Below are 26,475 nucleotides of genomic sequence, written 5' to 3' on the forward strand. Positions count from 1 at the left end.
TTAATAAATGGACAACTGTTTAATGTTTTTATAAATTAAATGAAGTAGGCAGTGGGTATTTTTGATAGGCAGGTGTCAGAAACCTGAACAAGATGTGTAAAGCTCTCAGGTTTTCAAAGGACACTGAAAACTACTAGGTGTCTCTGCTTTAGATACACCAGGCTCATAAGAAAGGAAACACATACATTTAAAATCTGTGACATCTATTTCGAGTTCATCGGTTTGCCCTCACAAAAAAAAAATAAAAAACATCTTTCCTCTCGTTACTGGCAAGAATACAAGACTGCCTGAAACTTCAATGGATTCTGACTTGGAAGAAACAGGACCACACAGATGAAAAGAGGAAAAGCTTGGAACCCCAAATGAAATCTCTGCAGTGGCATATTTCTCCTTACAGTTCTCTCAAAATGGATACATTTTTAAAATCCCTACATTTGGTGGCTTCTACATATTTTTTCTTTTATCTGTATCCAAAGTCTCATGTCTCAAAAGACTGAAAGATAAAGCCATAAACAACAGGTACCTAAATGAAGGTGGTTTTTTGTGGGTTTTTTTTTTCTACCTGGGATTTCTGCTTCAGTAATTTGGAAAGCAATTAAAATTCCAGACGAGAAAAAAGAAGCAGGCAGGTTCATCACAGCCAGCATGAAACACCTGCCATCCTAACTTCAGAATTTAAATGGAGAGAGAAAAGAAGCAAATCCAAATTACTGCTTTTGACTCATGGCTTAAGTGGTTGAGAAGGATGAATAGGGGACACCTTGCAAGGATCAAGAAGCCACCAAAAGTGGTTGGGTTCAGAAGGAACCCAAGGTGCACTGCTTCTAGTCAGGAATATTGTTGGTTGGGATAGGGAGAAAATAGATGTTTTCAAGTGCCAGAGTAGCACTGCTGTCTCAGGAATCAACCTGATGAGTGGGAAGGAAACTATTTCTTCCAAGATCAGTGAATAAACACAACTTTGTACAGATGGACAGTAGAAATAATCTTTGAGGCATAGTTCACAGAACTGCAGGGAAACAGGGGAGGTATAGAGAGTGATTTATTTGTCTCTTGGCAAGGTTGGGAACATGACAAAGTAAAAAATAAAAAAAAAGTTCTTTCACATCTTTATGTGACAAGCAGGATAAACACAGTGTTTCCAAGCTGGTACAGTTTTTAGGAATGTCTTTTGAAAATAGTCCCAAATATGGGACTGTAGAAGCTGTATGTTTGGGTAATTGGTATGGGTGTCATCACTAATATCTGAGCAGTAATTAATGAATTGGAATGTTGACACACAACATGGCTGGCAACTGAGCTGAACAAAACATGTTATTTTCTTACCTGTCTTGCCTTATCCTGGCAGCTATTCTGACTGGAATGACTTTTCCTCCTACTCCTCAGGTTCAGTTTTCAATTTTTCCATAATGATTACCCATTTCTGGTTTATAAAAAGATTCTCTTCCCTTTCTTCTGGGTTTGGATAACTTCTCACCCTAACATTATTGGTTGTATAGGGTAAAAAGGTGGAACTGGAAAGTGTGCTCCATTTTATCCATCAAGGTTACTCTTCATTTGGGCTGCAGGTTGGTGAGTAGATTGAGATGTTGATCAGGTTACTTTATTTCCTTCTCTACTTTCCTAACCTTCATGTTGTGATGTAAACTTAAATTAAGCAAAGTTACTGCTGGTGACACAGAGTGTTCAAATTTGTCTAGAGGCCAGTTTAATATAAATGGGATTCTGGGCTCACAATTCATTTTATTAAATAATTTTGGGTTCATTAATGATGTGGCAGGGAAGCACAATGGCACTTTACAGCCTAGTTAGTTTTGGATGATGCAAGGCTAGATTATCTACTAAGGGTTTTTAAGGACTCTTAAAACTTGTTGCTCTAACTTCCCCCAACCATTTCAGAAGCAAATATCCTTCGTTAATCCTTTTCCTTGCCTCCAGTGATAAGCATTTATTTTTCACAGTTTTTCCAGGAATGTGGGTGAAGAAAACTTATATAAAATCCCTATATCGTTAACATGGACCTTGGAATTCTTTCATAGCCTATGACATCTCATTGTTTGTTAGCACACAGAAACAAACCTGATGATGGGGCAGCTGGGGGTTGTGGCTCACAGGCCCCTGGTGATGCTCTGTCAGGACTGGATGCCAGGTGAAGCTTCCCCAGGGACACGGCTGCCAAATTCTTCACCTCATGTGTGACATATGTTGAGGCATAAATAAAAACCAGATTGGTCCCTCTCATATGGCAGAAATCTCTGAAAACTCCAGGACATCAAGTTTAAGTGCTGAGGATTTAGGTTGTCCAGTGAGCTGTGAGATGATCTGGATTAGTGCCCTGTCAGCCCCAGGATGACTGAAAATCTGTGACTTTGAATCCAGTTCAGTGTAATCAAAATAGTTTTGCCTCCCCTTTGCCATTAGCTTTTGAAGGATGGTGGAGTTTGTCACACTGCTGTTGTTTGGGTATCAGCCAGGAGAAAAGGGCTGCCTGTCTCAGGCATGGGCATCAGTTTGTGTTGACTCAAGTTGAGTAAAGTCTGTACAAGGCACACAGAACACTCCTAGTTCTGCTGAGTCCTCAAGGCACATTGAAGGCATGCTTTCCCCTTTTTCAGTTATGTCCCTTGTCAAAACCATGGGAAATGGTCATAATAGTATTTCTTAAAAATTTTGAATTCTCTGTGTAATATGAATTTCTTTGAAATGTTTCCATATGACATTCTGGACTGCAAATTTCCATGTGCTGTAGAATTCCATGGGATTTGAAGCTATGTGTATTTTCTAGGATCAAGCACCCGATATTGATGTCATACCATCATTCCTGAGCTTAACAGGAAGACCTTGATTTATACCCCTTAATATCCCTTTTATGCCTACGCAGTGATCAATACTGAAATTCTGAGTCCTTTCATGGGAAGACTGATGATGAAGTAATTTCTCTTTCCTGAAGTGAGAGATTTGGGAAAACAGAACAAAAAAACCAGTGTACCTGTGGCACTGAACAGGACAATCCCCAGTTGTTTGTGCTACTCCTGATGAGTAACTCTGTGTTTAGAGAGAGCAGAGAGCAGCTGGGAGCAGAAATGCGATAGGGCACAAGTCGATACCGTGTGTGTTGCTCAGGAAGGAACTTAGTGGCTTCCTTTTAGAGGAAACCCTATTAATTTAGCACTAATAATGCACTGAACTTTAAAGCCTCAAGGATATTGAGTCCATTTCTTTAAAGCTGCTGAGTGATCCCAAACCATGCTGAAATTGATAATTGCTGGGAGTGGAGGGTGTGCAGTGCGATGGAAAGTAAGAGCTGCTGTGAGGTTGGTATCACAAGATACCTTGCTGCTTGCTATTGCATTATTTTATAGAGCTTTTCAGACTTTATATCTACATAATTAAACTTAATTAAACAACTCAAGGGAGAGGAACTACCCCATCTAACACAACAGAGAATAGGCTGCTGAGTGTGCTGCTACTCATATCAGAGACTTGGGGAAACACCAACACACCAAATTGTGTTAATGTGGTTTGGGACCCCTGAAGCACTGAATGTGCCATCTGTGACCGAGGTGAAAGGTGCTGAATTCCCCCACTCCTTTTAATCCTTTTAATCAATATTATTTTTTTTAATATTATGCCAGTTGCTGCTATACAGCTATATTTTTTTTTCCCCAGCAATTATTTAATTGCTTTTATTTCTTACAGTACTTTAGCTTTGACTCTTGTGCCAGAGAAGGAAGAGAGCAGCACCTCCTTCAAAAGTAACAGGAACCCCATAGATAGGAATGTGACCTGAGGAAGCACAGGCTTGCATGCCTAGTTGGTAGTAATTTGCAGGTAAAACCTTTGGTATTTCTCTCTGAGCTGCTCAGCTTCCCCAGAGAGCAGAGAGAGAAGTTCCCTGGCTCTCAGTTGTTTCAGAGGTGAAATTTTGCCAAAGAAGAAAATACAAAATGTATAATTTTAAAAATTGAAGCAAATAACAGTAAGTGAAATGCTTCCCTAGTATTCCAGAATGTTCTTGTAGAGGGCAAACCCCATCTTTTACATTATGTGGTCTAACTCCTGGACTTGTGTTTTAGTCACATTAAAAGAAAAGCAGTTTTACAGGGACTTTTAATATTCTACAAATGAAGTTAGTGGTGGAGAGTTTAATGTCCAGTTGAGTGTTCTTCATCAACATTATTGGGAATTATTCCTGCTTACACATCAGCTTATTTCAACACATTTGATAATATTCAGAGGTCAGAAGACAAAGAAGTTGTTAAATAATTTTATTTCTACCCTCCTCAAAAGCCAAGTACAGTGCAGTAGGTGCCACAGTTTGAGTTGTTACAGGGTAACACCACATTTTCATTGCTCCTAGCATCTATATCAGCCTGCCTGTATGAAATCTAACCCTTTGACCAAGCTTTATAATTGGAATCTTATCAGAAAACAAAATCACAATAAATAGAAAATAGAGAGAACAGTCAAGTCTCTGTGCCAGAGCAGAGTTCCCATGGTAGTGCCTTACTTTTTCCCTCAGATATGATAAAATCAGGTCACATCCACTTTTCTTGTGTTGAATACTGCTTGGAATTCACAGCAGCAGTGAGAGCTTTTACACATGGGGATGGAGGAAGAAGGATTTATGGAATTGGAGGGTATTAATGATAGAGCATTTGCATGTTTTCTGAGCAAAATGTTATCCAGAAAAAAAAAAGGAAGAAAGAAAAAAATCTGGCCTAGCTGATGAAAGCATTTTATTTATTGATCCCTTTATAATCCTTTGTTTTGTTTTTCCTCCCTCAGCGTATGCTGGTGCTCACAATGTAGGCTGTGGGATTCATAAGCAGGCCAACCTTTCTTGTCTGCTAGCTACTCATCTATAAATGATGCTTTATTTAGTGCCTGAAATGTCTGTTGTTAGGGTCTTTTAATATAAAAGGGCTGCATAAAAACATCTTAATTACAGCTTCAATTACGTACATACTTGTTTTAAAGAAACTAAATATTAATTACAGAGGGCTGAATCTTCAGCTAATTGCATGTGCTTAGTTCCCTTGCTGCCAGGTCCCCTTTGTACATGGGTATCCTGTTTGCTTTAAGAGGCATTTGTTGGTGTGAGCCAAAAGCTGCTACTTGCATGACTGAAGGTGTTGAAAGTTATATTTTAGATTAAGTCTGTCTTCCCTCCAAATTTTAGGTAACCTACCCTTGGGTTTGACAGTGCACAAAACATCCATATAAAATTCAGAAATCAGAACTACTTAAAATAATTACAAAACAGGTGTTGCATGAGACTGTGATATATATATATATATATATATAATATAAATAATAGTTTAGCAAAAGTGATTAAATTTTTCATAAAGCTTTTATTTTTATTTTGTTTTAAGCTGCCCTGTACTGTTTTCTGCAGGACTACATTTCTGCAGGGCAATTCCTCTAATTTTGGTCTGTGCCATTAGGCACAGCTGTCTTGGATAACTTGTCAGTGACTGTCTAAGACACCTTGAGAGTGATGAAGCTGCTCAGAGTGAACTGTGGAACTCTGATGAAAAATTGAGTAGCATTAAATGGCTGAGCAATAGGCTTATGCTGGCTGGGAGAGAACCAGGATAAGGTCTCTAAGTGAAGATCACACCATCATCTAATAGCTTGTTTATTTTTCACTTGTAGTGTTCACCACTGTAATCACAGATTTGAGGATTTATTTTTCTTGTAGCAGACCCTCTGCCATTTTTCTGTGAGTTTCCTATCAAAGCATTAGCAATGACTTAATGTGTTTCACTAAGTTTATTATTAAACTAATGGCTCATAGTTAACAGCTGCTTTTCTTTTTAATTTCATAACTATGCAGAAGGGGTAAGAATGATAAAAATGTTGTCATATTTTTACTACCAGGGCAGTACCAGTCAGTTATTGCACTCAAGACTTCTAAGATGTGAGATGAGGTAAACCTGTAGAATAATTGATACAGCAATCAGAAGAGCTTAGATCAATAAAATCCAGGTGAAGAAGGATCTTTTCCTAACTGCTGCAAACCTGATTCTCCCCAGTCTAGCATTTTTCATCTGTGTGAAATGGCAGTAAAGTGAATGGAGAATTCTGATCTGGCAGGAGTCTACTCTTGGCTCAGGCTCAGATGTGAATGACATAAACTATGCCATCAGATAAAAGCCTTTCTTTGGTTCATGTAAGTATAGAAAGTAAATAAGTAATTGTAGAATGGCTTGTTTATATCTTGCAAATAAGCATTTTTACTGAGGGGCATTCTGTATTCACTGCAGCATTTTGTATTATGTCAACATCAGCATTCCAGCATGATGAGGACTTCTTAGCACTGCAAATGCTGTGCAGATATTCCAGCATCTGCATGCTGGTACCTGGTATCCAACACAATGTATCTGATCATTTAAAAATACATTTACTGACCCAGTAATAGTTTTTTTTAAAAAACATGAGGCTACTCACTTTAGCCTCTAAGCTAAAAAAAGTTAACTGCTGACTTTAAGGGGCATTGGCATCTTTGTTGTTTGCATTTACTGTACATTTTCACGATCCTGTACAGTGCTGTTTGCCTGTGCAGGGATGCCACTAGGAAACAAGAATGCACAACTTGACAGAATGAAAGCAGCACTCCAAATAAATATCCTGTGTCCTCTGCAGCAGCTTTATTGAAAGAGCTCTGACATCGTGGTGTTGTATCAGAAGAGCTACTAATATCAGATACCAGAGATTTCCGTGCTAGGGGCAGGAATGCTGCACAAATGGAGGTCATTCAGTATCCTCGAGCACTTGGACAAGTGTGTCATTTTGGGCTGTCCCTGCTAATGGCAGAATGCAGTGCTGCTGCTAAAAATTGCTGTTGCAGAGCTCCTTGTGCAGGTAACCTGCAGTGTCTGTACAGAGGAGCTCGTTTATTTTCATGCTTTGCAAAACCAACAATATTTCTAGGAAGCAAAAGTCATACTCTGGGTTTTAGTGATAAAAGCAGGAGCCTCAGAGGTATTACAAATGGAAGTTGTGGGGTTTTTTGGTTTTTTAAGGTATTTAATCCTCTTCAGGAATACAGGATTGCTTTCTAGACCTTTTGCCTCCCCCTGCCAAGAAGGAGCTGCCGTGTTAGGCAGGGCAGAGCTCTGTTGGGCAGAGCTGCCATGTGGTGGGACCACAGCAGTGCCAGAGGCCACACAAAGAGCCCCTGTGTCTCTTTATGTGGTCCTTGGGTGGGAGAATTGCAGGAAGAGGTGCAATAGTTTAACTGAGATCAGAAGGATGCTGAATTTTGCTGTTTTCATGTGTCATGAGGTGGCACATAGGAAGAATCCATTTCCTTGGCAGCAATCCTTGAGCCATAAGGTTGAACCTGTTTACTCAGGCACAGAGCCATTCTGTCAGATGGGCATTAATACACCAATTGTAGAGAGCCTGTGTTGGATGTGCATCAGGTGTGAGTGTCCTAGATAGGATTCCCAGCAAGGATTGACCATATGGCTGTTCATTCTAATTTTATATTCCCTTGTACCATTACTAATCCAGGTATGGGTCTGATTATGTTTCAAAAACAGGGAACAGCTTTTTCCTCCTTTCATAAGTCCTCTTGCCCACTTGCATAACACAGATTGGAGTGATGGTTTAGAACAAGTTTTTGGAAGATAAACTTTTCTCCCTGGCCTTACCAGACCTCTTCCTTCTGCATTCAGAGAAATAAGAGCTTTATAAATCTTTTCCCTTTTTAAGTAAAGTCCCTGTAGGCTCCATCCAAGTAAATCTTTGGCACCAAGCTGGATTTCACATGCACTGCAGAGTGGAAATCTGTGTTTAGTCACTCTCTGCATTGCACTGCAGGAAGTTTTGCCTGGACTGCTATAAAGCATTGAGGTTTCAGGGTTCAGGAAAGAACACAGCCCTGGAGATTTTCACCCTGAGTGCCCCTCACAATCCCACCTGCCTTGCCTCTTGGTTTCCTCAGTGGACTCAGTTCTCTGTACAGCAGCAATGCTGCCAGCACTGCTCTTGCTCTACCTTAGATGTACCTAGGGCACAACATCATAGTTTGGTATGTATTTTCTGTGTCTCATTTTCATGTGAATTGCAGAGATAAGGATCTGATATCTGTGGAATGTGTAGAGTGATGCCAGGTCATGCTCTTCTCTGATAGCTGAAGCAATTGCACTGGCAACCGATTATTTAGCACAGAGCTTTGATAATCTAGTTTTCTTGCTCATTTCATGCAGCCTGTTCCATACTAGTGCAGCAAATATGAAAAAAAGTCATCAAAATATTTTTTGCCTGCTATTCCTTTTGGAATTAGCTATTGTAAGTATTAGGGTAACCCGCTGAAGCAGAAATGCAGTGCCAGCATCTTTCAATTTTGGTTCAATATAAACTACAAATAATGGATTATACTTCTCTTCTGGACCTGGCATGTATCATTCAGAGTGCCCCAGAGTGGGAAAAAGCAATATATTTTTCAATTGTATACATTTTGATGAATCCTTACCTTAGGCAGCTGAACTTGAAAATACCCATCCTACCCCAAGTCTTAGTTTGTTTTTATCTATCTATCTATCTATCTGTCTATCTATCTATCTATCTATCTATCTATCTATCTATCTATCTATCTATCTATCTTATCTATCTTATCTATCTGTCTAATCTATCTGTCATTATAGATTATATATAGATATATAGATATAGATATATATCATTATAATTTTTTCAGCCACTTCTAAAATGCATCTGCCTCTGCCTGGCTGAACCAATTTGAGCTGTGTGTATGACTACAAGATGCACTTTAATGCAATGTAATTTCTGGGAAATTTTGAGTAGAAAATTATGGCTCTACTTTGTTGGACTCCTTATTATCCTCTCCTACTGTCATTTTGAAATTTTTAAGAATTTCTCCCGCTGAGGACGTGAAAGGAAGTTTTGAGGTCCAAAAAATTGCAGTTCAGACTGGATAGGAACAATTTTCTGCTCATATACTGTGATTGTGAGTTGGGATTTGCCATTTTCCAAATGTTTGTACAGTGCAGTCTAGCACAACCAAGTCATGCACAGTTGGAGTTCTCCAGGCAGAGTTATAAAAACTAAAATATGAGGACAATTTCATCTGCAGACTATAAAGGGTGCATAGTGGAACAGTCCCTTCAGTGTAACACTATAATCAGTACTCAGTTAATGGAAAAACATCAGTCCTGCAAGGAAAAATCTGCATTCACATGTACCCCATTCCACTGGCATGGCTGAATTTTGGTAAGGCAGGGTATTGTCCTTCTGTCAGTACATTTAATTAACTTCAGCTTTACTTTTGTTTCTGCAATGTACAGTCAGTTAAATCATAAATACCGTTTTGTAACTTGATAGAACACTATGTAATGGTCCTTATCTTGTATCCCTTTTAGTCTGAATTTTTTTCACATCCTCTTCATAATTTTTAATGACAGCAACAATTTTTATTATACTGCTGAAACTTTTCCCAGGGTAGTTGTGTTTTTCATAAATAATATGTGATTTAGAAGTGAAACTGAAGCAAAAAGCTGCTAAATACACCATCTTCTGTAGCAACATATTTATGTAAAAAAACTCCTGGCCCTAATGAAAGGGATTGAAAGCTTCTTAAAGAGAAGGCAACCCCAAAATCTAAATCAAATGATGCACGAGGTACCTGAGCTTCCTGCAGCTCAGGGAGAGTTGCTCTAAATAGGAGCATACAAAGCAAAATACAGGTGAAGGCAGAACATATATCAGCTTGTATATCAGCTCTTCTTTCTTATGGAGACCAGCTGAATGTTTGTCTTGCTGTGTGTCTTTGTGACCTTTGAAAACATTTCCAATTAACAGAGACTTCACATTTTGACCGCAAAATTTACTTGAATTCCAATTTCAAGACAAAGAGAAGCGATGACCAAGAGCAAACTTGACCAGTCAGGACCTTCCTGCTCTTGGCTTTTCAGGACTTTAGAGAAACCATTTAGGCAACAAGTCTCACCAGGGGCAAACCTTATCCAAAGTTTAGGCCTTTTGTTGCTACAAACTTCAGAATATTGATCAAAGAAATCTTTTCTTGTGTTCCTGCACGGTGCTCCCAGCTGCTCTGGCATGTGAAAGAGCTGCATGGCAGAGACACCAGTCACAAACATGTTTTTGCCAAGGCACCCGGGTGGCTGAGGAGGGGGAACGTGTGTGGCTGCTCCATTGCAGACAAAGATGGAAAAACCAAATTCCTGCCTGAGCACTGGAGCCTGAGCCAGGGTTAGGGAAGCTGTGGGCTGTGCCTTTCTGGCCTGGTTTTGGAAAAGCTCGTGGGATGAAGTGAAGCAGTGACATTATTGGCTGTGGTTTGCTCTGCTGCTTTGTCCCACACAAAGTGAGAGATTTTTGGGAAATTCAGGAAAGGAAGGGATGAAGCTGCTTTTCAGTCAGACTACTTGGATCAGGTATTGACTACTGAGCACTCTTTTTTTCTCTGCATTTTTATCCCATATTGACTTCATAGGTGGCACAGAAGCCACTGGTAGTGCTATAAATCCTCTCATTTTCTACCTGAATTGTCAAGTTCAGTGATCAAATCTTCCAAAGCAGAATATATTTTACTGTGTGATGAACAGGGACAAGGTTCTCCAAGATACTTATGCATAGCATGATTCTATAAATTGAATAAAGATCGCCTGGGAACTTGAATGACTCTTCTGTAGAGGATAGTACCTCTTAGATAGTAAAGTTTAGCTAATTAAGTTCTGTGTCTTGCCCTAATTTTACAGTTTCTTTGATTATTTCTTTCTAGCTCAGCAAAATTCACCAAAAATCCATGAAGGCTGGTGGGCTTATAAGGAGGTGGTCCAGGGGAGCTTTGTTCCTGGTAAGTGTAATTTTAACATTTTAGTCTTTCTTAAGTATCTTTTTCACTGGCATTAATATAGTTGGATTTGGGGAAGATATTTTGGGTTGATTTGTTTTCATTGCAGAGATTTTTAGTTGACAAGTACTCAACATCACATTATAGTGAAGCACAGAAAGATTCCTGTTAATCCATCGTCCTAAAACAATGGCTGTTTTTCAGGGAAGAAATCACTTTAATAACATTTCTGGTTTCTCTCAGTAACACCAACAATGATGCTGCTCTGGAAGTGTATGTGTTCTGTGTGTAGAAAAGGGAAAGGGACTGAAAAGTATTTCTGTTAACTGGATGAAATAATTTATCTGTTGCAGCACTTTTAGTAATTGCATTTTTACAATTTTAGATTAGATTTTAGAGTAGATTAGGACAGGAACCCACTGCATGCAATTTTCATTGATTTTTGTTTAGTAAACAAACTATGAGTGAAAAAAATGAAATAACTGGGCTTCATTGAGATTGAGTAAATGATAAATAATCAAGAGGCATCTAAAAGGATTCTCTGCAGTATGTTTTCAATGTGATTGAGATTAATATGTATTATTTTATGTATATTAGCTATATCTTATAAGGTAAAGCAGTACTTCAAGTTTTATCATGAGTTCAACAAGAAAACTACTATTTTCTTATTACCCTTATTTCCTCATAATAGCAGAAAATATTGCTTGGCTATTGTATAAGCTGTTCCTGAGGATCTGTAGATTTGACCTATCATCAGTTACTTTCTCTGTTGTGAGAACTGTTACAACCTGACAGTCATCTGAAATTCCCAAAATGCTGATTGTCTTGTTAATAATTTTAGTGCAAATGAAATGAAATATTTCAGCCCACACATTTCTGGCACTGAGATGGTTGTGAAAATCTACAGGCCTGGAGTTTAATTACATATTTATGTAGCCTAAAGTAGCTTTTCAGATTTACTTGAGATTGGTTTGGGCTGTCAGAGACACTCCAGTGTATTGTTATGCATGTTTAGTTCCTCATAGTGACAGCAGGAGAAGAAACCTGGAGAATATAATTATCTGCTTTCAAGATTTCAGCCTTCCTTGAGTTGCACAACCCAGGTAGATACCCAGTAGAAAATGAATTAAAAAAAAAAAAATCCTAAACAGGCCTCAATTTAAAGTTACTGAGAAAAATAATTTAATTGTCAGGATGTAAAGAAACCTGTGATCAATTCATGCTTGTGGTGTTCTAGTCTTAATACTGTGAGAAATTTAGGGTTAGGAACATCCTTGGAAGATAAATGAGGAAACAGTGATGGATGAAAAACTTGTGAGAAGTAAGATAATTTAGAGTGGTGTGGAAGGACACCTTTTTTCTGAGGGAAACCTGAATTAGCAATATGTGTTGAATATCTAACTAACCCAGCACACATCCTCAAGATGGTCCAGAGAGTCAGTAATGAACAGCTCAATGAAGCAGCCCTGATGAAAGCAAGGGGAATTTGGGGGCACCTTTCTTCCAAATTCAACTCTGCAACCTGTCAGTCTCAGCAGAAGAGAGAAATTCCATGAGATTATATAGAACTAACAACTAACCTTTTTTTTTCCAGCATCACCTAGATCCAGGAGCCTTTGAAAACCATTTTTAAAGCATTTCAAGGCTGTATTTGTGGCTGTGCTCTCAGACTAACACATCACAAAGGATCTGTTGGTGCACATTAAGTTTATCCACGCCGGTGGCAGTCACGTATCAGATCTCACATGAGATGCTAATTAGCACCTGAGAGGTGAGAGCTGCCAGGAGCTGTGCTGGAGTTGCTGACAGTGTTGGATGTGCACTGAAGCAAACAGCTACAGCCATCTGCCAGGATGTTTTCTTCACACAGCTGTTTGTCCTGATCCAGGGCTGCATGTGAACACCCCCAAAGATATTAGAGAGGAGTGTTTGTCCAAGAGCCTGTCACTGTAGTTCAGAACTGGCACCTCAGCTAACATGACTGACATGAATCCAGCTCTGTAGCTGTTTGGGGGAGCAGCCATAGGTGCAGAGATGATTAATTAGGAGCCATATCATTGTAAAACACTCCAGGAGGAGTTCCTGGAGTTTGTCTATCACAGCTTTAGCTGGGTGAATACTTTTTACCTACTTCAAAGCAAAGTCACTGTCTCTCTTTAAACTCTCACTTCTTTCATGGAGAGCAGTGTAAGAATGCAGTTAGGAGTGTATCACAATATACCTAGGTTAGAATGTGCCATTCATATTTTTTTCTGCTAAATCTGTTTTGGAAGCCTTTAAATCAAGTCCTAAAAACACACTGGATCCCATGCAGATTTGCCATTGAGCAGTTCATAAAATCAAGCCATACTTCACTACGTTCCCCAAATCCCAGACTCCCCATATTCTGGGATAGACTTTAGAAAATAAGATTTTAAATCCCTTCCTAATGTTCATCTGGACACATGTTTTTTCCTGCTATAAGCCACTGAGCTGCAGTCAGTGATGTGTATCTCACAGGAGGGGAGGATTTAGGCAGAGATGAGGCACAAGACTCCTCACAGTATCTTTCCCAAATTCAGTTCTTGCAGTGCTCCAGGAGAAGGCAGCACAGAGAGCTGGCAGGTTCTCTCAGCACAGGAACTGTGCCTCAGCTCTGTCTCGGTGCCCTGCCTTGAGAGAGAGATGCAGAGTTCTCAAGCACAGGAGGAAAAGTTCATCAAGGCTGGATTTGTGTGTCTGCTACTGGTGCAGAAACCATTCTCCATCTCACCTGTTCTACAAGCAAAGAATTGCTATTATGATTTAAAACATGTAGGCAAGCAAAGTAGAAAGTAAGAAGAGCTTTAAAACTTTAATTGAATGCAAATTAGGTTCCAAATTAAACTTCAGGGAATGTTCAAGGATGAAGAAGGAATACTTTCCTTTATGCATGGTGATTTGCATAATAATCAAATAATTTATATTATTACAAACACTTACTACATAGACTTTTTCCAGTGTTGAATATCAAAGTAGCTCTTGATGGGTTAAAACACCTTTAAATAACCTTTTTCATGTCTTTTCTTTGGCTGTGACTATGAATATGTTGTGTCACTGAGGTGGTGCAAGCAATTTCCAGGTGGCCAAGAGAATCATATTTCAAATTTATTGGTACCATTGTTGTTACTTCAAGTAGATGTGTATAACCTTTGATAATCTTTGTGATTGTATTGATTCATTTCATACTGGTCCTGTTTTTCATAGCATTATGAAATTGGGCTTTGGTAAGCATAAAATATAAAGGTGTTTATATCTAATTTTTGATCACAGAATGCACTTGCCAAACCTCCAGTTATGGTTGGTATCCACTAAAGAAAAATTGCGTGTAGCAGATGTATCCTGGCTTTTTTTTTTTGTTATCCTGACATAACTGAATGATTCAAGTTGTCTTCCTGCCTGTTCCTAGTCCCAGCAGGCACTGAAAAGGTCAAGCCTTCCCCTGTTATAACCAATAGATGGAGTGGCAGGTTGGACCTTGCTGTGCCACCAGCTGTCCTGCTGCACCTGCAGCTTCCCCTGCCAGGACATGAGAGTGTCCCTCTTCTGCTTCAGGAATGTGCAAACAAGGAAAACCTTGAAGGCAGTGACTTGCAGATCCTTGTCAATTATTTTCCTTCACGCTTTGCTGCTAGGTTAGGTAACATTTTTGGTGTAGGAGTGCTCCAGATATTTTCTGATGGAGTTGAAAATCCTCTTTCCCACTATCCTGGAGCTGATACTGTTTACCTTGCAATGGCACTAAATATAGCTTATAAGCACAAAGAAAAATTAAGTACCAGGAATTTTTTGGAACAACTGTAGCTACCAAAACTTTCATGGATGATGGCTTCTAGCTGGGAAGAAGTTCAAGAGGTTTAATGTCATTTGGGCAGTCATATAATCAGAGAGCAGAAGATCTGCTGTCCTACACACTGTGTGTGTACAATCACTACAGAATCTTGAAGACCTGCACTGTTGGGAAAGTAACTGCCCTTTCTGCAAATATAATACAATTTCATTTTTTTTAATATTATCCAAGTCCACTTTAAACTAAAAGTGAAAAGCCAGCAAGCCACCTGTGTGATCTTACAAGGGTTCATCATTGCATGGTGAGCACATCTGCTTAAGCTTTTGTTTAAGAAAAAAAGGTTCATCCCTGTGCACTACCTTAGCTGGACCATCAAAATTTGAGCTTTGGGATAAAAAGGGTAATACTAGTATTAGGAATCTTTCTTTCCTTAGGTTCTCCATTGTGACCTAAAAGCAAGGGAAGGAATTCCAAGGATAAGTATTGGTGTATACAGGAAAGGGTTTAGAGGGTGTATCTGAATGATCTTTAAGGTAATTTCCAACCCAAAGCATTCAGTGATACTCTTGACAAGCTGAGTATAAAAGCAGTTGGAACAGTGGTTTGTAACTAAGTCATTAATAATTAAATGCTCATAACTATTTATTTGGAAAGATTGTTAAGAAAGTTCCAAGGGCCAGAAGCAGGGCTCCTATACAATGCTGGATGTATGTATTGATATATTAAAAAATTTTATCTTACCTTACGCCTTGACAGGCTAAACTTTACAGGGTATCTGAGGAGTTCTTGACACCCTTTGGCACTGGACATTTTAGTGGTATCCATCATTTAGAGGAGTAGAATTGAAGCACAAAGAAATCTGATAGAAGAATTAGTTCTGCTCAGAGACTCAAGGACCTTTTTAAGCGAATAATCCAAGTTGAAAAGGAGTAATGACATCTGCCACAGTTCCTTATGTAAGGAGGGGACTTGGACCTCTGGCTATTAATTACCTTGTAATAGTAGTTTTCTTGTGAGTGTGCATGTGTTTTTTTACAAAACAGTAGCAATCATCACTTGCAACATTAAAAAAATCCTCTTTATATATTTTCATGGTAAAGTGTAAAGTAAGTTAGTGTCCTTTGGATAAAGAAGTCACTGAGAATAATAAGGAATGGTATTTTTCTGTGCTAATAATGTTCTTCCCCAATGGAATGTAATTGGACTTAATCAGAGAAGGGTTACAGTGTTCCAGCTTGTGTTTGCTTAGGTACTGCTGCCATAAATCTGTGTGGGATGAGATAGAACTGGAAGGGATTGCAATGTAACATGGAAATAGGGATAATGAGTGGCACTAAGATGTTGCCTCACTGCTACTCTTGTTATGCCACTTACAAAAACTACTCTTGTATAATACCTTGGTGAAGAATTGCATTTTAAGAGTACTACAGTTACAGTTGTGACTGTCAGGTAGGAATTCACCTCCTCTTTCACTGAGACTGTTCACATCAGGATATTACAGTGACTTCAGGAAGATGATTCCAATTACACTGGTGATGGATCCAGCACCAGTGAGGATGTTACATAAACATAGTGTGCAGCTTTTAATTTCTACATCATTAATGCAATTCAGTGTAGAATTTGCCACGTTACACAGAGGAAAATATGGTCACTACAGCTACACCCTCATCTGTGGTTAAAATAAACTCTTGTGATAAACAAGATAAACTCTTGTGATAAACCACTGCTCTGTGCATGGTTACACAGAGTAACTGCCTGTTTGTCGCTGTCTCTGAAAGCTTCACTGGTACTAACAAAAAACCTCTCTGTCAAATTCTGTCCCCTTCCCAATTAAGAAATCAAAAAGAAAAGGAAATGAGACCGTTGCCTAAAGGTGGATACGTCCTATGGTATGCAAGTACTTTCCTAGTAGATGGCTGTGATTTAACTTGTAAATAACAAATAACCCCCTGTTGGATTCAGGGGGTTATTTGATCTTAGCATTTCTTCAGTAACCTGCTAAGCTGACTTTATTTCTGAAAGTCCATGTATATGTATGTGTAGGATTCTTCAGACTCCTCAAACAGAGGATTGCTGGATAGTCTGAAACCTCTCATTTGTACACAGTGAAAATTTCCTCCTATCATAACACCTCTCTGAAAAGGTCACTTGTGAATTCATGAACCGTGAATGCATTGAACATATGCAGGAGCAAAATCCGTGCTCACCATTTAGATCTGCCTGCCTAGGAGGATGTGGAATTATTATTTGGTTAAGTTTTACTGCTGTGACTAACACAGATTAAAATACAGATATCTGATACCATCACCCCATCATGGCATTTCTGGGCACATGCTATTTGTGGTAAGTGAAAGATTTATCCCCTCAGAACTCACCATAAAATACAATCACCTACTTAATGCATTTCCGGGTACCTGCTGCCCCGTGAGCTGTAAATCGCATTATTATGGTTAATGACTCTGCCCAAAGAAGGAACCTTCCTGAATCTTATTGAATTTTTTTTTTTCGAAGCACTGAAAATATTACTTAAAATTGCCACCTTTCTGAATAGAGACTGATTTTATTTTAGGGCTTTCATTTTATATTTATAAAACATACAAAAAAGTGCATTAGTGTTTCCAGACCAAGCAGTCACCAACTTTATAGTCAGGACATAAACCCTGAAAATAACAGCATGACATCATAATGGGAAACCTGATAGGTTGTTAACTACAGCACTGCAAATGGCATTGCTGTAATTCACAAGTGCTTATAGTCAACAGCCCAGCCTGCAGCATTTCAGACCCTTCAACCTTTCAGAGCCTGTATGACAAAGAAAAATACTCAGGGATGGAGCACAAAATAACACTGGAAGTTGTTCACTTGACACCAGTGCACCTAGCCAACAGATGTTCTACCCCAACACAGAGGTGGTTCTTTTATGACCTCCTCTAATTTATTCTTCCTATTTCTTTAATATCTATGAGTTTGTCATTAGGGTTTTGGTGAAGAATGAAGGTCTTTACTCAGAGAGGTCATTTTACAAATATTGAATGAGATGTAGGTATGGATAAATGGATAAGCTGAGTTCAAGACAGCAGTTGGAGGCTGGGAGAGAATCAAGCAGTGAGTTCAGATATGCCTGTGCCATCAGGCTGGTCTGCCTGGTGTCCCTGTGCTGTTGATTAAAGAAAAAACTATTCCTGCAGATCCTTTGAATAAGCCCTTTGCACTTTGGCAAGCTGACATGAAGCAGTGCAGCTGCCCCAGCAGAGAAGCAGCAGGATGGGCACTGAGGGCTGGCACCTCTTGAGCAGGCATCACTAGAGCTGCCACTGCAGAGCCTCACATTAATAGAGCAGTGACATTTTGGCACTAGAACTTCAGAGGCAAGGCAGGAAGGAGGATAGATATGTCCAGGCCAAGGAACAGCCCTATTCCAGATACTTGTTCCAGTTCAAAATCAAACCCAAAGGCTGAATGCACATGCAGTAAAACAATGACATTTCAATCGATAGATGAAGAGATGAGATTTTTCCTTGCTTACAAAATTGGCCAAGTTGTGTTTCATTGAGTCTCTGAAATCCAGGCATCATGTGGCTCCTACACTAATTAGGATGCAAGTCTGGCTGAAGTAGTTGCTACAAAAGTATGAGCTGATGTGAGTTTAGAAAATCCTAGGTTATTACTTTTGACTGAAAATAGGTCACACTGGAAACAGTGGGATTTGCTTGCTAAGACAAATGCTACATCCCTTGAATAAAGGCCATCAGAAGCTGATTCTTTAAAAAAAAAATAAAAATCAATATCTACAAGATTGTATTCCCTTTACAGTGGTTTTATTTAAAACCATCTCATTCCAAGTTCTTAAAGTGCAGCAAAATTACTTATTTCCACAGCTGTGCAGTGTAGCCTCCCTCTCTTTTGTCCTAGAGTGTTCACACTGCAGTTCAATTAATAATGTGCTTTTTGAGGAAATCACAGTTTAATACTGCATCCTTTGCCTCTCATGGAGGACAGGGGCTGAATGGGAATATTAAAGCTGTGCACTGGGATCATGCTGGTATGTCATACAGCACTAACAGGTACAGGATGAACAGGATGCTCAGGTCTGAGAGGAGCTGCTACTCCAAATCTCAGTCAGGTGCTGTTAAAGCCCTATCAGGATGCAGCTGGGAATGATATCTAATTCCCAGCTTTAGTCCCAATTTAGAACTGCAGGATTTAGCTGTTCTATATGACTCAGAATACAGCACATAACATAGGAGAGGACATCTCAGATTATGGAGTCAACTCTTCTGTATTACCAAACTGGGCTATGTAGGTCATGGCTACAGAATTCCCTTTCACGAGTGCATGTCAGGGCATTTCTAAGGAGAGAGTTCAGATTCCATTTTGCTTTTCCTATCCTGCAGTTAGGCATCTTCAAATGGCTTTTCTTTCTTCAGATTAGGCTTTCCTAAAATAAAGAATAAATGACTGAAGTCTAATAGGCTATGGCTGAAACACATTGCATGGCCTTGGCAGGCTCTATTATCCACACACTGAGATTTTCAGAATTACTTGGTATTATAATGTGCATTTAAAGTTGGTTAAGAGTATAAATTAAAGAAACAGCAAAACTAGTCTCAAGCTTTTATTGCTCATTGTAATTTTATGTTTATGGGCTCGCTGCTTTGTGGCAGGGCTTGTGTTGGTTTCATTTTAGAGAGTGCAGTAGGGAGAAGGTAGTGCCTCACCCAAAGCCTGGTGAAACCAATGGAAATCTTTCCATTTAACTGTCTGGGGGCAATGGTCACATCATTTTCACTGCCAAAGACTTAGATTTACTTCCCAGTTAAGAACAATGTCCAGAGAAAAATCATATTTGGATAGAATTTTAAATACTTTTCCCCAACTTATTTTACATTATATTTTATGTAACTCCTACGCCTGGTTTAGTAAAAAGAAAAGTAACTAAGAGGGGAAAAAAAAGATGAAAATTACATATTTGTTGAGCTGTGACATGACATAAGAGTTGTGTGTAGAAACAGCTACTCCTCTTGACTTTCACAAACACCTTTTTCCCATGAGAAAGTGCATACAAAAGATCATCTGCAGCCATAAATACCTCTGTGAGAATGCTTCAGTTAAGCAGCCCAGAACACTGGGCCACAGAGGCTGTGTGGGATGTGTGAGAGTTTCCAAATAAAAGAGCAAGAAACATCTACTCTGCCATTTCTTTGTGTGATTGGTTAATCTCCTGATCACTGGCTGCATAGTTCGGTCCTAAACTTATACACTGAAAAAACATATAAATACTAGTGTGTGCTTAATAAAGTGATTCTGTTGACTTAGACAAGAGTCTGTGTTTTTTCCAGTCACTACACTGTACATAGAGATATGACTCAATTCCTACACCTCTCAGGGAAACCACAATGGAATTCTGGAAAGGCCAGAGGAAAATTAAAGTGGCAAAAATTTCACTGAATTAAAAGACAAGAATATCTTCTATTCTCAGGTTTGTCTGTCTTGCCATTATTTGTCCTTTGTTGCTGATTCTGTAACTACATTTCACAGCCTTCTCTCAATTAATACATTAATCAATTACATTTGGGCAGCCTCAGATACTTGCTTAAGGAATGAAACAGAGCTCCAAGTAATTGCTGTAGAGGATGAGTCAGAAACTCTCACAGCTAGTTATATCAAGTTATGAATATTTATAGTTATTGGTATCCATTTCATAAAATAAAACACTTTACATTTGCATAGTTTTCTCATTAAAACTCTGCCTAAAATACTGTTAGATTGTAACCATAAAGACATGAAGGAGCTCCAGAATGTGAATATTATGAAATCCAGAAGAAAAAGAAAGTTTTGTGGTTTCACAGACAACACTTTTTGATTTAGAAAGTGCAGGTTGAAACACAGCATATTATTTTTCTAACAGTTTTCACTTTCAGAACTGGTTTAGCAGTCTAAGTTCCAGTGGCTTTTTAAGATTGATGGCCAGATCTGCAAACTTCATTTAAGTGCTTTAAAATGCAAATGGCTGGCCAAGGAAAAGAAGGTGAGTACCTGAGATACAGTTTCTCCCACAATCTGAGAGTTTGGCATCTAACTTGATTAGGCAGGAAGGTAAGAAGATCCAAGGAGGCACCTACTGTATCGTTTAGTGCCTGAAGACCCTCATAATTCTGTCTGTAAAGTTTCAAAGGACTTAAATAATTTTTGAGTTTTTGAGATGCAAAACCTTGTTTTCCCAGCACTGTCTTTTCAGGAGCCTGTCCCCTTATTTTTGCATTTTTAATGGTTTTTAACATTCAACATTTTTTGTGAACATGTCACTGATAGGATTTAGGCTTTTAAAAATCGGTTTTCTAGAAAAAAGCCACAGGAATTCAGGATATAATATCTAATTCTAAATTAATATTAATATCAGCCAACAAATATTGGGAAAAGCCTATTGTCTTATTTGTAGATGCAGAAAGTGGATCATCTTGGTAGTTTCCAATATCTGACATTTTTACCCTATTTCTGATTATTCCTAAAGAAGTTTTACTCTGTTCTCTTTTTTTGTAATTTCACCACCCCAGGTACTACACTGTACATAATGCTCGGCTCTAATTTCTTCATACATCTTCAGAATACTCTTATGTTTATTTTAAATAATTTGTACCCTGTCATTTGCAAATAATGTAGAGTGTTTTATACAAATCAATGTTTTCAGTGATAGCTGAATTGGGGATTCGAGCTTATTTTAAATTTCAAATACAACATCAATCACTGAACCCTCAAACCAGCCTGATTCTACTTTCACCTACAGAAAATACATCCCAATTTTACACATGAGAACTTTTGTGCGTATTTCTAGCATGGAATCTATTTCAGGTAATTCATTTGATAAAAGATCACAGGAGTTTGTGTATTTCATTCCCTCATTTATGGCCAATCAGCAAAGGAAGAGGATGTTTCCATATTGTGCAAAGGATAGCAGCAGAAAAGAAGAGTTCCCACTTTCACTCTGATTCAGCAATGCCACTTAGCATGTGCTCAATCCAGCATCCTTTCCAGTTGTGGTGTCTAAAGTTAGGGATGTACTTGGAGGAGGAGCAGCAGCCTCCAACCAAGCAGAAGAATGTCAACAGCAGACTTAGCTCTCATTGCAAGGTCCATGAGGAATGGTTTTATGCAGATTTGCTTTTTGCTTTCACCAAAATAAATGCAAAATTTTATTTAGTAAAAACAGTGAGACCAGAATTCTTTAACAAAACTGGCAGCTGAACTCAAGAACATATGTCCAAATTACTGTGTGGGCATGGCATTTTTTTTACAGAACTCTAAAAATAAGCTGTTTATGTTTTCTGAAGGTGGGAGTGACCTTCTGGAGATACTTGAGCTTTTAGGAATCATCTTCAACAGGAAATGAATCAACTACTAAGTTCACTGTGTTCTGTAGGTAATTCTCATTCTAAATTGAGTCTGTGGGACCAAGCCCCTTCTCACCATTTTTACCTCAGATGTGCCCCTGTATAAAGGATGTGGAGAATAATCTGGGTCTGGGAAATTGCTTCTGAATTCTACAACCAAAATGATAGTAATGAGGTAAAAAGTTAAAATTTGATCAGGAAGAATTACAGTGCTTGTGTTTGTAGGCACACGTGTATATATATTTATGTATACGACAATTATGTATAATTATGTAAGAGTGTTATGTAGCTCCTGTTCTAATCTTCATTTTTAAGCTGATTATTATTATCTGAATAAAATTAAGTAAGATTTCCTTGTTATAAAGCATCCCAAAACAGGTCAGTCTTAAAGCAATAACCAACATCCTGCATGTTTGAGGTTTTTGCTCTGCACAGCACTGCGATTCAGAGTGTTAAATGTGATTGTAAACAAACAATAGGGAGCCTCAAGGTTCAGTTCTTCAAGAAAGAAGAGAGTTCCATTTCTCTCTACTAGATAAAGTCCTTTTTTACTGAGAGAACAGAGAGGTAATATGAGAAACCATCACCTGTCCTTAAGGAATAGAAGAGATTCAAGTATATGGAAAATTATGTAAATCAGGTATTCTTCAGCCATGGTCTCTGGAATAGGTCATGGGAAGTGTTCATGTGGGCAAGCCAAAAAGATGGGAAAAGAAGACACAAGTCCTAAGTAAATACTTCGAGTTCTGCTGTCAACAACTCTCCTGAGAGTCACACAGCCATGTGCCCACCACAACCAGCCAGGAGAAGCCCTGGAAGTCTGAGCTTTGGAAAGAAAATCTGCTGCTCATTGGCTTTCATAGTGAAGAAATAGCAAGCAATTTATTTTGGAATATGTGCTGTGATTCCATGGGTAGGCTTCTCAGAGATTGTTTGGTGGCACAGAGAAGCGCTGTGGCAGCAGGCCAGCTGGCACCATCAGCAGCACGCCATGATCTCTGGAAACCCTGAGAAAAAAGCAGAGCTTCCTCCACAGATGGCTGTCAGCCTCCTCCTCATCTGCGCCACAGCCTGTGACTCCCAAATCAATATTTTCATAGGCAGTTCAAAATTCCAGCTGGACCTTCTGTGGTTGTGCACTTCTCCAGCCTCTGCTTGTAACCATTTTCTTCCATTTTTACATGACTTTAGCCAGTGGTTTGTGGTGTTGAGTCTTAACCCCCAATCACCAGGGACTGCACTTTCCAAAGGAAGTTATAGCATCATCCAGTTTGTGTTCAGGGAGCTCTGCTCTCCCCTAAAGAACTACCAAAGCAAAAAAAAAGTAACTTTGCAATGGCATCTGGATCAGATTCTAACTTGAGGAACAAATAACTTTCTAGCTCAAGTTTCTGCATTTGCCCTTGGCCCTTGCCAAGTTACTTTCAAGGGCAAATGCAGAAACTTCCAAGTTGTTCAAGTTACTTGAACTCATCCTTCAACATATGGAGAGGATCAGGGGTTTCAGAGGGGGACCCCCTGTTTCTGTTAATGAACATCCTTCAGTCTTATACAGGATTTTAGTCTGGCACTATCACAGTTGGGTAGAAGAAAAATCAAGACTAATCCTATCTTGAAACTTATATAATGAACCAGGGTTTTAGATAACAGTATTTGAACACTTGAAATTTTAAAACATCATAATTAAAAGAATACCAAGGAAAAGTCATGTGAAAGCAATACAGCTTTGCTGTACCTTCAGATCATAAGTAAAGGCATTCTTGTAGTTCAAGTTAAGAAATACCTAATTCACTTTCATTAAACATTGTTTTATAAGCGTTTCCTTCACTGATTCATGTTACTACATCAACTTAATTGTTTTGGGGTTTTTTTTCCCCTGGGGATACAGAAGTGTAAGCAATGAAAATAAAAACAGAAGTCCCAAAACATCTATACAAAAGTACTTACTCTGGGCTTTGTGTTGTCCGAAGATATTTTTTAATGATTGTTCCTCAGTTGTCTTTACAAAATAAATGGATTACAAAGTAACATGGGATAGTGGACATGCAGCATTTCTGTGTTTTGCTAGGTATTAAAACTTGCTATCCTTGATTTCTGCTACTATTTAAATGTACTTGCTGCATTCTGTCACTTGTGCACTACAGTGTTTAATTTCATTTCACTGAAAACCTCTTATATATGGCCAGGATTAGGACCATCACATGAAAGCTTATTTTTAGAATATTTCAAGGCTGACCTGAATGGGCTCTGTGTTCAAAATAAACAGAGTAGCTCTTTGTCAGACCTCCAACAGGGCATAATTTAAAATATATCATACTTATATATTTATCTTTGTATAAATATTTTTCTTACATATTTTAAAATGTTCATCATATTTTTTAACAGTAGCAGGTTGTGGCTTTGTACACTCCACATATTCCATATTTTTTAATATAAATGTTAGTACGAAATTTCACTGTGTTTTGCCATCTCTTCACACATCTCAGCAAAGGATGAAAGAGCACTGAGCCAATGTCCTGGGGTGACTGTGATGTTAAATTGTATCCCCATTCCTCCACCTGGCCCAGAAATGGGTTTTGTATCCCTAAAACTTCATCTGAGAGTAAAAGTGAGTGGAGAAGAAGCACCGAGTCTGTTATCAGAGACTGCACTTGCTCCCCCCGCATCGGGAGTTTTGAATACAGCATGGACAGACAACAAGGACAGATGGCCTTGGCTTTCCAGCCAGCTGAAGCAGAGAGATCTTTCTGGACTGTTTTCTTTCCCTTTCCTTGGAACAGTTTGAAGCTGCTCTGGACTGGGGATTCAGGAGAGCGCCTGGAGTTGCACCCGTGGACTACCAGGAGCCCAGCCTGGGCACCGGCATTTTCCATCACCAGAGGGATTGAAAACAGAGCAAACACCCACAGGAAAGAGACCCTCTGAATTTGTCATCTCTTCAGAGCAGCGAGAGGTTTTGTAATCTGGTATTGTTCATTCTCGTGCTGGATAGTGCTGTGCCTGTTAAATAAACGGGTTTTTTCCACTTCTCTTGTAGAAATCTCTTCCCGAACTGGTTGGGGCTTGGGGGAAGGGGCCATGTGGGTTTGCTTCCCAGAGGAGGGAGCCCCATTGGAGGTTTCCTCCCAAATTTGCCCTAAACCAGCACACCCAGCTTTGTGAGAACATGGTCCAGCAGCAACCCTCGTGTCTGCAGAATGTCAAGGTGTTTGTTGTACTTGTTGCTAAACCACTGCCGCTATCCTGATAAGCTTTTGTCACGTTTGTCTTAATAGCTAAATAGCTGAGGTCTCTTTCAGCTGTATTGTCTTTGAGATTAACTGTAAACATCTGCCAGCTAGTGAGGGCAGTAATTCTTGTTGTTCAGCAGAGTTCCTGAAAGGACACCGGTTTATTTCTTTTGTAAAGCCCTGCTTTACAATTTCTGTGTAACTTGAGATTATTTGTCTGGATTTTTCCTTTCTCTTCCTCATTAACAGAGGTTTTATGTACAATTTTTTAAAATGTTGTAAAAACTGGAAGTAGAAATCATCATCAAAGCAAAATAAAAATTGCCCATTAATGCTGAATTTCATTCTGGAGATAGCATCAGTCAAAGTCTGTGTCTATGTAATCTGTAGAATCATATTCTATTGACAATGAGATAAATTGTAAGAGTTTCACTGAAACCTGTTCTGAAAGGAAATAAAACCTTTACACTATCACACAACTATCTGTGAGAAGCAAAAATGCTTCTTTCAAGGGCCAGTGCAAGCAGGAATAGATGTGTACATAGATAAGCAACCTGAGCAGGTTAGAAAAATGAAAGTGAATGGCTGAGAAGAGATCCCTCTGACATTCACTATTAGAGACAACAGTGGCTGTTAATAAAGCAGAGTTAATTCTGTAGCAAGGAGAAAAATATTTAATAAGCAGTACTTCATATATAATTCAATTAACTGCCTTCACTCATCAGTATTAACGAGAGCTGCAGCTTGGATTTATGTGCTTGAGCTTCATCACAGCACTCCCAGTCTGCTTAAATGTTGCCAAAACTTAATAAAGTGCTGCCAGTCATCAGCCCAGTGCATCAATGTGCTGATATTAGAAATCATCCTCTGCTCACATCATTGTTTCCTAATTCCTTATTTATGCTGATCTCTGCACTAAACACCTTAATTAGTGCACAGTGATAGAACAAGTTAAATTTCTTGTCCCTTCCTTGATGACATCTTTAGTATTATGCAAGTTACTGAGCAGTAACTATAAATGGTGTATCCATGTGTTTTCAACCCCTCCAGTTTTTTAAATTACTTCAATCAGATACATGGATTGCCACAGCGCATTTCTACTAGTTTGAAAAGGATAAATGCTAAATTAATTTCTGTCTTGATTCTAAAGAACATTCAGTTCTATTGCAGTCTGTGTTTTTCCGTGTGTAACACAGATCTCACCCT

At 38.8% G+C, this 26,475-nt stretch overlaps 1 protein-coding gene across 2 annotated transcripts in view; it reads left to right on the forward strand.

Moving 5' to 3' along the window:
- CA10 (carbonic anhydrase 10) overlaps positions 1–26,475 on the forward strand; it is a 171,507-nt gene that overhangs the window by 27,247 nt on the left and 117,785 nt on the right. For both annotated transcript variants that reach the window (XM_058852452.1, XM_058852451.1), the window contains one exon: positions 10,772–10,846. In XM_058852452.1, coding sequence (XP_058708435.1) covers positions 10,772–10,846 — 75 coding nt within the window. The remainder of the gene's footprint in view (positions 1–10,771; positions 10,847–26,475) is intronic.

The sequence above is a fragment of the Poecile atricapillus genome, chromosome 17 (genome assembly GCF_030490865.1).
Source record: "Poecile atricapillus isolate bPoeAtr1 chromosome 17, bPoeAtr1.hap1, whole genome shotgun sequence".
Classification (NCBI taxonomy): Eukaryota; Metazoa; Chordata; class Aves; order Passeriformes; family Paridae; genus Poecile; species Poecile atricapillus.